The 12,351-nt window shown below is 41.2% G+C and overlaps 1 protein-coding gene across 4 annotated transcripts in view; it reads left to right on the top strand.

Moving 5' to 3' along the window:
* The first annotated feature begins 11,006 nt into the window (after nt 1-11,006).
* The window catches only part of DCP1A (decapping mRNA 1A), a 56,541-nt gene continuing 55,196 nt past the window's right edge, over nt 11,007-12,351 (top strand). For 2 of the 4 annotated variants that reach the window (XM_042929672.1, XM_042929673.1), the window contains exon 1: nt 11,218-11,584. Coding sequence is in view for 1 of the 4 variants with exons in the window: in XM_042929671.1 (XP_042785605.1) it covers nt 11,017-11,211 (195 nt within the window). In the remaining 3 variants the exon portion in view is untranslated. The other 2 variants (XM_042929674.1, XM_042929671.1) reach the window with 2 other exon arrangements.

Genomic DNA, 12,351 nt, shown 5'->3' with positions numbered 1-12,351 from the left:
CCCTGGTGGCTTAGTCAATTGGGTGTCCAACTCTTGGTTTCGGCTCAAGTCATGATCCCACGGTTCATGAGTTCAAGCCCCGCATAGGGCTCTGTGCTGGCAGTGCAGAGCCTGCTTGGGATTCTCTCTCTCCTTCTCTCTCTCTACCCCTCCCCCACTTGCTCCGTCTCTGTAGCTTTCAAAATAAATAAATAAACTTAAAAAAAAAAACACTCAAGCTTGACCATTTCTTTGGATTTTCATTTCCTCATGATGAAGGAAGTCTTGGGTCACGTAAAACTTGAATTAAATCAATGTGTATGTTCCTCTCCTGCTATCTTTGTCAGTTTGAACTTCAGACTCAGCCTATTAAGGACCCTAATATGGTTGAGGAAAGCTTTTCCTCCCCTACAGCAGGGAACGTATTAAAAGATCAAAGTACCGGAAGAGTGCTGCTTTGTCATCATGGCAGAGTTCAGATGTAATTGACCAATTTTCTTATCCTGGAACTGTTAGCTCAAGATTGTTTGGTCAATTGGGACGCCTGGGTGGCGCAGTCGGTTAAGCGTCCGACTTCAGCCAGGTCACGATCTCGCGGTCCGTGAGTTCGAGCCCCGCGTCGGGCTCTGGGCTGATGGCTCAGAGCCTGGAGCCTGTTTCCGATTCTGTGTCTCCCTCTCTCTCTGCCCCTCCCCCGTTCATGCTCTGTCTCTCTCTGTCCCAAAAATAAATAAAAAACGTTGAAAAAAAAATTTAAAAAAAATAAAAAAAGATTGTTTGGTCAATTAATTCTATGCAAAATTGAACTGCCTAATATTTATTGAAAAAGATGTTACTGAATCCTCAAAGGTTGTTGCTATGATTTTGGTTTAGAGTTAAAAGTAAAGCGTTTTGGGGTGCCTGAGTGTGTCCGGCTCAGGTCACGATCTCATGGTTCTTGAGTTTGAGCCCCGCATTGGGCTCGCTGCTGTCAGCATAGAGCCTGCTTTGGATCCTCTGTCCCCCTCTCTCTCTGCCCCTCCCCCACACGCATGCACATGGGCTGGTGCTCTCTCTCTCTCTCTCTCTCTCTCAAAAACAAACTTAAAAAAATAAAGTATTTAATATACATATAAGTGATGATGATGGTTTTAAATAAAAGTAGATTCAAAAGCTGGGTAGAAGATCAAAAGAAAGCCATGTCTGTGTTTTTCTCTCAGCTTTTAAAATGCCCTTTTCTCCCCATCTGCATCTTGGAGGACAGGTGACCCTAAGGCACAGCCACACTATGAGATTGTGCAATCAGCAGCTCATTTTGCTCAGCTCAGTTCTATGAAATGCGTGGGTCTGGTGGATGTGGGCCTAACCTACATTTTCATAAAAGGTCAGTTCTTTTTTGTTTCACAATGTTAAAGCATTTACCCTCTGCCAGACTGAATAAGAATGACATAAACTCATTGACTTTGCCTCTGAAACCTATTTTGCACTACCAGTCTCTAGTTTGAAGGACAAAATCCAAAGACTGCTCCTTTTTTATAGCCCCTGTTACTTTTTTTTTAACATTTATTATTTATTATTGATAGACAGAGAGAGACAGACCATTAGCAGGGGAGGGGCAGAGAGAGAGGGAGACACAGAATCTGAAGCAGGCTCTAGGCTCTGAGCTGTCAGCACAGAGCCCGACATGGGGCTCTAACTCACAAACCAAGAGATCATGACCTGAGCCGAAGTCGTATGCTTAACCAACTGAGCCACCCAGGAGCCCCTAGCCCCTGTTACTTTTTAAAAAGAACTTTCTAGCTCAGATCAGAAAGATCTATGCTATTAAAACTTTAAAGATCAGTCAAATTCTTTGTAGGGCCAAGAAAAACTCCTGGCTTATTCTGAGAAGACGCACCAAAATATGACATTAAGATTACCTGTCAGTTTGGTTCAGCTGATGTATTTCTAGCAATTGCAAGTTACACGGTTCATTTCTTTGGTATGATGTGCCTTTCAACAGATCTCTTGGCTGCTTCCCTACAGATGATGTACTCCAATCCTCAGGGATTCGTGGACTAACGAGTTCGAGAGTTTTATTCGCATATATGCTATTAGTATAAGCTATGGGTGGGAATTTTTCCCTCCCAAGCCTCAGTTTCTAGTAGATTACTTTAAATGTAGGCATCTGTAAAGAGCAGAAAATGCCCATATGGTAATGTTTCACCTGAGTAATCATATTTCCATTACCTTTACTTAACCTCAAGGCAATTTAGCTCAAAAACATATAAATGGAAAGTTTGGAACTGTGTGTGTTTTCCTATGTTTCATTATTGAAGAATAAAAGGCCATCAGTGGAAAGCAAAGATAGGAAAGGAGTCACTGGAAAAGAAAACAAAAACCCTCCTATATGAAAGCATCCATCAATACTTAGGAAATGCATGACTTTTAGACATTTACAAATAAAAAGCCCCATCTCCCCAAATCCCTTAAAACTAAGTACATTTATATCCAAATAGTCCCACCTAGATTATTTTCCAGCATTAAATATACAAATATGTGTGCTCTAAAAATGCTCTTAAAAAGTACAAAGACTTAGAGGAGTCTGAAAGATTAAAGAAACATTAATGAATAATTTTTCAAAACTATAGCTCTTTAAAGAAATAATTTTGCCAGCTTTTGGTACAGGAAGATTTCACATAAAAATAACTATATCGTGTTTTTCACACAATTTTATCCAAAGGACCATTAATATAGTATAATATTTTAATGCCATATCCTTTTACTTCACTTTTGTTCTTTTGCTTGTATTTATCAGCAACCTAAGTAAAACAAAATTACAAATATACCGAATATACACAAAATGATTCTATTTGGTTCACATTTTAACATTACCTTTTTACACCATCTGCCTCGGGATTTTCAATAAAAATTCTTTTAGTTTGAAAATCTTCATCTTTGCCAAAAGACAGTTTCTAAAGCTTTGGAAAGTTGTCATGCTAATACAATCAGAAAGTGAAACGGCACGGAGCAGCTTAGGAAGACACAGGAGAGTGGGTGTTTTATTACATTTCTGTACCAGATCATTGTTTCTAGGAGGTAATCCATAAATTTTTAATCCTTCTAGTGTTCTTGAGCAATGTAAAAAGGACTGCTCCTGACCTAGTTCAACCTCCTTTATCACAGTAATGGCAACAATTTTATTGCACAAGAGAAATGGGTTTTTCTATTATCTTTTGGGTTAATGTTTATTGGATAGCTAAGGCTAATTTATGCTCTTCTCCTCAGATAATGAATATTGATATCTCCTTCAAGGTCCAGAACAGGGAATAGTCCTTAAATTCAAGGCTGCAGGCAACATACAGATGAGTGAATGGTTTTTCATATTGTGACAGCTAATCTCCATTAAATTACAGCATTTCCATAATTCAGAGTGCTTTTTAGTGTACATTATTTTATGTTTAACATTATTTTATGTTATGAGTGCAATTGAGTGGGGAAAGATAGGATTAACTAATATTTGTGCCTTCAGGATAAATGTAATCAAGTTTACCAAAATAACATAAACTATATCTGAACCATATTTGTTATTCCACAAATCATGTAATAATTGATTTACACAAGAAAGCCTCCCACGAATCTTGTGTCAGTTTTGCCTCAAGCTCACATGTTGGATCACATATTGGATACCCAAATTAAGACAATATGTAAGCAGAAAAAACAAAGCATTGAACCCTTTAAGAATGTAATACTGTGTGGGGTTCCTGGGTGGGTCAGTCAGTGGGTTCGAGCCCCTCATCAGGCTCTATGCTGACAGCTCAGAGCCTGAAGCCTGCTTCGGATTCTCTCTCTCTCTCTCTCTCTCACTCTCTCTCTCTCTCTCTCTGCCTTTCCCCCACTAGTGCTCTGTCTCAGTCTCTCTCTCTCTCAAAAATAAATAAACATTAAAAAAAAATGTAACACTGTGATTTTACCTCAAAGTGGGAGGGTACAGTGAAGATACATATTCATTGTGGGTTTTTTTAATGTTTATTTATTGGGGGGGGGGGGGGGGCAGAGAAAGGGAGACACAGAATCCGAAGCAGGCTCTAAGCTCCAAGCTCCGAGCTGTCAGCACAGAGCCCGAGATGGGGCTCAAAGTCACAAACCTCGAGACCATGACCTGAGATGAATTTGGGCACTTAATTGACTGAGCCACCCAGGCACCCCAATACATATTCATTCTTAAGTGTATCTCTGTGCACATTCAATCCATAAGAGTTCAACAATTTATTAATATGCTTTAGCCACTGAACAAATTTTGTGTTGAAGGGAGCTAAGACTCATTAAATGAATTAAATGCATATGTAGAAGTGATTATGATGGCAATTTCACCAGATAAATAAATATTAGTAAATGAATAATGGTTATATAAGACTAGAAGCAAACCAGAACTAAAACTGGAAAGATAGAAAAGAACTCGTGAACAAAAAAAGCCTCTAAGTTCTGTTGTCTGTACTTAGTACATTTCGTATTAATCTGTAGAGTCAACAAGGAAGATTTCAGGTTACAGAGTTAACACAGCAGATTGATGCCTTTAAACTCTTTCTTATTGTGTTGGCTTAAGAAATACAGTTGATCCTTTAGATGAACAAATAAAAGAAGATGTGAGATAGATATAGATATATATCACATATCACACATATCATATATATGAATATATATTCATATTCAATATATTCAATATAACTGATTGAATATATATATGAATCATATATATATATATATATATATATATATATATATATATATATGATTCAGCCATAAAAAAAGAATGAGATATCGCCATTTGCAACAACATGGATGGACCAAGAGAGTATTTTGCTAAGTGAAAGAAGTCAGAGAGAGAGAAAGACAAATACTATATGATTTCACTTATATGTGAAACCTAAAAAAATAACACAAATGAATAAATGAACAAAAAGCAGAAACAGACCCTTAACTACAGAGAAGAAGACGGATGGTTGCCAGAGGGAAGGGAGTGAAAGGATGGGCAAAATGGGTGAAGGGGAGTGGGAGATACAGGCTTCCAGCTATGGAATGAATAAATCACAGGAGTAAAAGGTACAGCATAGAGAATACAGCATAGTAACAGTGTTGTGTGGTGACAGATGGCAGCTATGCGATGGGGAGCACGGCATAGCGGATACACTTGTCAAGTCACTATGTTGTATGCTGAAACAAATGTAACACTGGGTGTCAACTACACTTCAGTAAGAAAATAATAATACAAGAAGATAAAGGTGCTTTAGAAGTGGGGGGAAAAAGAAATACAGTTGATTCTTGAACAACACATAGGTTGGAGCGGCAAACCCCCACACAGTTGAAAACCCAGGTAAAACTTTCGACTCCCCAAAAACTTAACTGCTACTGTTGACAAAGCTTTACCAGTAACATGAACAGTTTTTGTATGTTATATGTATTATATGCTATATTCTTACAGTAAAATACGCTAGAAAAAAAATGTCATTAAGAAAATCATAAGGAAGAGAAGACATACTTTTTCAATTTTTTCACGTTTGTTTATTTTTGAGAGAGAGAGAGAAAGAAAGACAGAGTGTGAGTGGGGGAGGGACAGAGAGAGGGAGACACAGAATGTGGAGCAGGATCCAGTCTCTGGGCTGTCAGAATAGAGCCCAACACGGGGCTCGAATTCATGAATCAGGATATCATGACCTGAGCCAAAGTCAGATGCTCAACTTACCAAGCTACCCAGGTGCCCCAAGAAAATATATTTATAGTACTGTTACTATATTTATCAAAAAAAAAAAAGCCTTCCCATATGCGGACCCACACAGTTCAAACTCATGTTATTCAAGTGTCAACGGTACTTGCATTTTAATACGCCCAAGGGAGAAAGAAAGACAGAATTAAAAGAAGTCTGAGAGCATCTGTGGCAACTGTCATGCAGAAGTACATTTTAAACGCCAGCCTCCCAATTTGGCTTTAGTAGGTTATTTCATGATGCAATTGCAAAATCAATTGCCTAATGGTATAGGCAAGAATATTTTTGGTCTTTAGCCACTTTGTGACTCTGCAAATTTGTGCTTATAACTGATTGCTAATGCAGAGCTCTGGCTGGAGTTCTCTTAAAGTCTTGACTTATTGTCAAAGCACTAAGCAATCTTCTGGTAAATCATATGCTTAATTTTAATTCCACTTCAGAAGCCTGAAGTTTTATTGCTGACTTTCTGAACAATCTGGAGCAGTACAATTAGTTGGGATAGGCTGGACCGAGGTAACAAAAAAGTACATAATCTCCCAAAGTACATAATCTCCCAAACCCAACACAGTCTACTCAATCATCTAACAGTCTGAGAAGGATACCCTGGACAGCAAGCAGCTCTCCTCTTTGTGGTGATTCAGGGTCCCAACCCCTTTCATCTTAGGTCTCTGCCATTCTTCATGGCCCCACAGTTGCCTGCACCCAGACAACAGAAAGGGGAAAAGCAAGTCAAGGGGGAACATGCTCCTTAAACCTGTGGCCTGGAGAAGCCACACATCACTTCTGCCAACATTCCACTGGCCAGAATTGGATCAGAGAGCTGTACCTAAGCTAAAAGAGTTTGGGAAATGAAACCTATCTGTGTGGGGAAGGCAACGGAAAAGGATAAAAATGACTGCTGGTGAAGAGTGTACAATCTCTGCCTCAGGGAAATCAGCTCATCTTGTACCTTTGGATGCCTTCATTTACAAATGCGTAACAATTATCTACATCCATATACCAATCTTGAGAATTTGTGAGTGAGTATACCTATGAAGCACTTTGCTGTTCCATGGAGAAGCAGTATGTATCAGTTTTGAATATACTGCTAGTGTTTATACCACTGCTATGCTATGGTTAATTTGAAACGTTCCATTGGGTTAAGTAACGGCAAAGGATGTAGAACTTTCTCCCAAAGAACATTATCAAGAACACCATGTTAAACACAATAAACAGATTAACTAAATGGTATGCTAATCCCATGTGCTTTTATTCCAGTTACATTACCCCATATGGAGATTTCTTTCTCTCTGGTTGAAATCATTAGTATGTCTGCTCCAGAACTGACTGACTAAACTAGTTCACATATCAGAAATGCAATTCTAGAAAGCATCTAGTACCTTTTAGGATACTTTCATAAAGCTATGGGAAACCCAAAAGATTCCACCAAAAAACTGCTAGAACTGATTCATGAATTCAGCAAAAGAGAATCAGAGATTCAGAGAAATCGGCTGCATTCCTATATGCCAACAATGAAGCAACAGAAAGAGAAATCAAGGAATCAATCCCATTTACAATTATAGCAAAAACCATAAAATACCTAGGATTAAATCTAACCAAACAGGTGAAAAATCTATACACTGAAAACTATAGAAAGCTTATGAAAGAAATTGAAGAAGACACAAAAAATGGAAAAATATTCCATACACCTGGGTAGGAAGAACAAATATTGTTCAAATGTCCATACTTGGGAATGCAAGCTGGTGCAGCCACTCTGGAAAACAGTATGGAGTTTCCTCAAAAAACTAAAAATAGAACCACCCTACGACCCAGCAATGGCACTACTAGGCATTTATCCACGGGATATAGGTGTGCTGTTTCGAAGGGACACGTGCACCCCCATGTTTATAGCAGCCCTATCAACAATAGCCAAAGTATGGAAAGAGACCAAATGTCCCTCAATGGATGAATGGATAAAGAAGATGTGGTATGTATACACAATGGAGTATTACTCGGCAATCAAAAAGAATGAAATCTTGCCATTTGCAACTACGTGGATGGAACTGGAGGGCATTATGCTAGGTGAAATTAGAGAAAGACAAAAATCATAGGACTTCACTCATATGAGGACTTTAAGAGACAAAACAGATGAACATAAGGGAAGGGAAACAAAAATAATATGAAAACAGGGAGGGGGACAAAACAGAAGAGACTCATAAATATGGAGAACAAACTGAGGGTTGCTGGAGGGGTTGTGGGGGGGGGGGAGGGGATGGGCTAAATTGGTAAGGTGCACTAAGGAATCCACTCCTGAAATCATTGTTGCACTATATGCTAACTAATTTGGATGTAAATTATAAAAATTACCAAAAAAATAAAAAAAATAATTGACATGCATGGAGCACAAAAGTGACAGGTCTTCCAGGGAAGAGAAAGACACTTTCCCATCTCTGACCTGCCCAGCCACCTCTCCCTTCTCCAAGTAGTCTCCTCCATGGCCTTATAGGCGTTGGGTTTGAAGATGGCATTCACTCATGAATATTTATGGAGAATCTACTCTATGCCAGGGGCATAGATACTAAATACTAGAGACCCAACAAAGATGCACTCGCTGCCCTTAGCCTGTAGTCTAAGACACAAGAAAGATCTTAAGGTTTGGCTCACAAACACAAGGCAAAACCATGCATCAAAGCAAAGGGGGAAGAGTTTCAATTCCTAAGTATTCACATTGTCCTTAATATATCTTGAGAACTGTACAGAGCATTACAGTCAACATTAACACGTTTTGGGCCATGCAAACATGCATTTTTGAAGCAATTTTCCATCTGAATATTGGTAAATCTATGTAAGAAAAAAATTAATGAATAAGTCATGGGGATGTAATGTACAGCATGATGACTATAGCTAATAATACTATGTTACATATTTGAAAGTAGCTAGGAGAGGGGATCTTGAAAGTTCTTACCACAAGAAAAAAAAATTTGTAACTAGTTATGGTGACAGATGTTAGCTGGACTATTGTGGTAATCACTTTGCAATGTATACAAATATCAAATTAGCATACCATACACTTGAAACTAATACAATGCTATGTGTCAACTATACCTCAATAAAGTAATAATTTTTTAAGAGGAAAAAAACACTTAAGTTTCAGGTGTGTCTTTGAATTTTATTCCAAGGGCTTGCATTATCTATTCAAAAAATACATATATTTTTTAAATTAGGGCACAGATTTTTAATTATTTTATTGAAAGTAGGTGGGAGTAAGACTCATTCTCAATGATGAAGAAAGGTAGCCATGGTGTATAGGAAGGGAGCCCTGGGGGAAGGCAGGAGTCTCTGGATTCTAATACCAGATGCCCCCAGACTAGTGTGGAACTGAGCCAGTGATTTCTCCATCCAGCTTCAATTAAATCACCCGTCAAATGAGGATGATCACACCTTCCCTAGCTCACCATTAGACTGTAAAATGAAAGGGAGCCCTTGCCTTTCTTCTCTGGTGAACTCCTACTCACCCTGGAGCACTAATGCAAACATCATCTCCTCCATGAAGCCTTCCTAGACTTTCCTGACCAGATGGAGTGAAATCCTCTGGGTTTCAAGAGCAACATCTCTAGCCTGGTCCCAGTTTCCTTACATTGTCCTACTTGTTTCTCCCGGAGCCAGGAAGTTGTCTTAAACAGTCTTTAAAGCTCCCCAGGGGCTACCAGTGAAAAGGGAAAGGGTTAACATCGGGCAGAGCGAGATAAAGGACCTTCAGGGAGGCAGACTGCAGCTACAAGTGGGAGGCTGAAGAAAAGGCCAGGTTTGGAAGAAAAAAAAAAAAAAAAGGATGAAGGTATTCCAGACCTACCTGGGCTAGGTGCCATGCATGCAGTCTCACAAACTTTCTGATAAGGTCCCAATAAGAAGTCAGGGACAAAATTCTTCAGCAGCTCCCCAGCCGGGACACATCTCACTCTTTAGAGCGTTATACTTCCCCTCAAACTATCGCTTCGCTGTTTCCACGAGATTCGTTCGACTCCGTGAGACAAAGACCAGCCTCTCTCCGACCCTCCTGTGACACCAGCTCACACCTAAAAGTTCCAGATACTTGCTTAAGGAACAGTGAATGACTGACACGCTTCCTGTCTGCCTTTGTACACGCTTCTCACGTGATACTGCAAAGAATGTAAGACATGAAGTCTCTTCCCATTCACAAATGTAAAATCATAAACAATACAAATATTACAGGGCTTTTTATTTTTAAGTTTATTTATTTTGAGTACGAGTGTGAGTGGGGTAAGGGGGGGAGAGAGAGAGAGGAGGGAGAGAGAGAGAGAGAGAGAGAGAGAGCGAGCGCGTGAGTCCCAAGCAGGCTCCATGCTGTCAGCCCAGGGCCCCACCGCCGTTTCAGGAAACATGAGATCATGACCTGAGCTGAAATCAAGAGTCGAGGCTTAACTGAGCCACCCGTGCACCCCGGGGTTTTTTTTGGTTTTTTTTGGTTTTTTTTTCCTTTCAAAAATTCAATTCCATTGGGGTATCTGTTCAATGTAAGAAAAAAAATTTTTTTAAACAAGTTGAGTGGTGTGAACAGAGCTCTGTATACTCTCCGTTATGTTTTACTCTTTAGCTAGTACCTGGCTTTTCAAAATGTGTTAAAATGCCCAACAGATATTTGCTAAAATAATGTATTATCTTTATCTTTTTAAAGCTTTAATCGATATAGGACAAACCCAGGCCTTCGTGCTCTCCTCCCAAGACCGGATGGAAGGAGTTACATGAGACCAAAACGAGGAAAATGAGCAAAAGTGAATTGCACAAGACATTCCTGTGTAGTTACAGGAGGCTTAGTTTGGCTTTTCTCAAAATTTTCCTACAGAAAAACACCAAATTGCTGGCGATAGTGATCCAGTGAGATCCGAGACCTGGGGCGACTTTCAGGGTACCGCCCTCCCTGCTCCCAGCTTCTCGGTGCTTTCCCCCCACGACCTGTGGAGTGCCGCACAGGCACAGCCGGCTTTTCGTTCCGCGGCCCGGCCTGCGCCTCCTCAAGCGCAGGCTGCCCCCGCGTCGGCCTGCTGCCTCGTCCGGCAGGAGCCCGAAGAAAGCTCGAGCGCAGCCTCGATCCCGCCGACAGGACATTTTAACCCGAGTACAGAATACGCCTGCGCCCCCGCCGGCAAGCTCGGCCGCCAAAGCCACGCCGGACCCTAGGAGCCCGACGGTCCCGGAACCCGGCGCCCGGGCCGTGGACGCAGCGGAGCATAATAGCTGTTGTACCGCCCCGCCGCGAGGCCCGGAGGAGAGGCGGAAGTTGAGGGTGCTGACGCAGCTGGGGGAACCTTGCCTGGATGGCACCATCCTGCCCGCGACTCCGCCCCCGCTGGAGGGGCTCGGCTCCGGAATTCAAGATGGAGTCCCTGAGCCGAGCTGGGCAGGAGATGAGCCTTGCGGCCCTGAAGCAGCACGACCCCTACATCACCAGCATCGCAGACCTCACGGGCCAGGTCGCTCTGTACACCTTCTGCCCCAAGGCCAACCAGTGGGTGAGTGCGGCCAGGCCGCTGAGGTCGCCCGCCCGGCCACCGCCTCTTAAAGGGACCGCGCGGACTGTCCTGGGTTGGGGACGATTCCGGAGGCCAGGGCGGCAGAGGAGAGGCCAGGGACTGGAGAAGAGACAGGCCGGTCCCTGAAAGGTGTCAGGGGCTTCGAGGATTGGGAGAGAGGAGCGAGAGAAGTAGGCCCAAGACGTCCCGAGGGAAAAGCCGATAGATGGGAGGATTGCAGGAGGATCAGTCCCATGGGGTCGGGTCCGGGGACATGGGCGATCTGCCTTCTTTGCAGATGTGTTGGAGAATGAGAACGGTGGGGTCAGAAAGATACCTGAAAGATTGCGTTTGAAGCTGTGAGGGTTATTAGGTAAAGTACATATACATAATCTATAAACACCCGTGCTCTCCCCCATCAAGCACGTAAATAAGAGCCCCCTTCATAGAGGTCATTTGGATTTAAAGCTTGAAATCCAATTAGTTTCAATTCTTGGAAGGGAGGTGGTGGGGATGAATCCGGCTTTTATCTAACTGCACTCTGTTTCCAGAGTTTTGGAAAAGATTTCAAGGCACTTAGGAAAAGGGCTTCCATGTTAATTGGATTCCCTTGAAACCTTTGGAAAAGAGACCCTGTAAATGTGTTTCGTTCCAGCTGTGCTGCTGGTGATGTCACCTCTGAATGCTCCCTTCAGACTAAGTACTTTTTGGCTTTTTTTGCACGGGAGGGGGTCTGAAAAGTTACATTCAATCTGTTCTCTGACTTGTGAACCCCTGTTTAAAAGTAATATAATTTCCAGTTTTCTAGTAATTGACCCTCAGTAATTTGCTCATTCAGCTTTAGGCTTTACATTTGTCAAATAATCTGTAAATATTTGTTGGATTGAGTTCATAAAGGACTAATGTTCACATTTCAGTAAGAAATGAAATGCTTATACTAACAAAGCTCTGAAATATTATCGTAATATATTCTTTAAGGTATAAAACAGAAACATAGGTTATATTTAATCAATAATTTTGTAAGAATGATTTGACATTTATAAACACTTAATTCAGATGAAGAAAGTGTTCAGAATCCTCTTGCTTTACTTTATTTTCTTTCCTTTACCTCCTGGAAGAGAAGGAGATATGGAAAGTCAA

The sequence above is a fragment of the Panthera leo genome, chromosome A2 (genome assembly GCF_018350215.1).
Source record: "Panthera leo isolate Ple1 chromosome A2, P.leo_Ple1_pat1.1, whole genome shotgun sequence".
Classification (NCBI taxonomy): Eukaryota; Metazoa; Chordata; class Mammalia; order Carnivora; family Felidae; genus Panthera; species Panthera leo.
The sequence above is the reverse complement of the archived record's forward strand: the minus strand, read 5'-3'. Positions and strand labels throughout refer to the sequence as shown.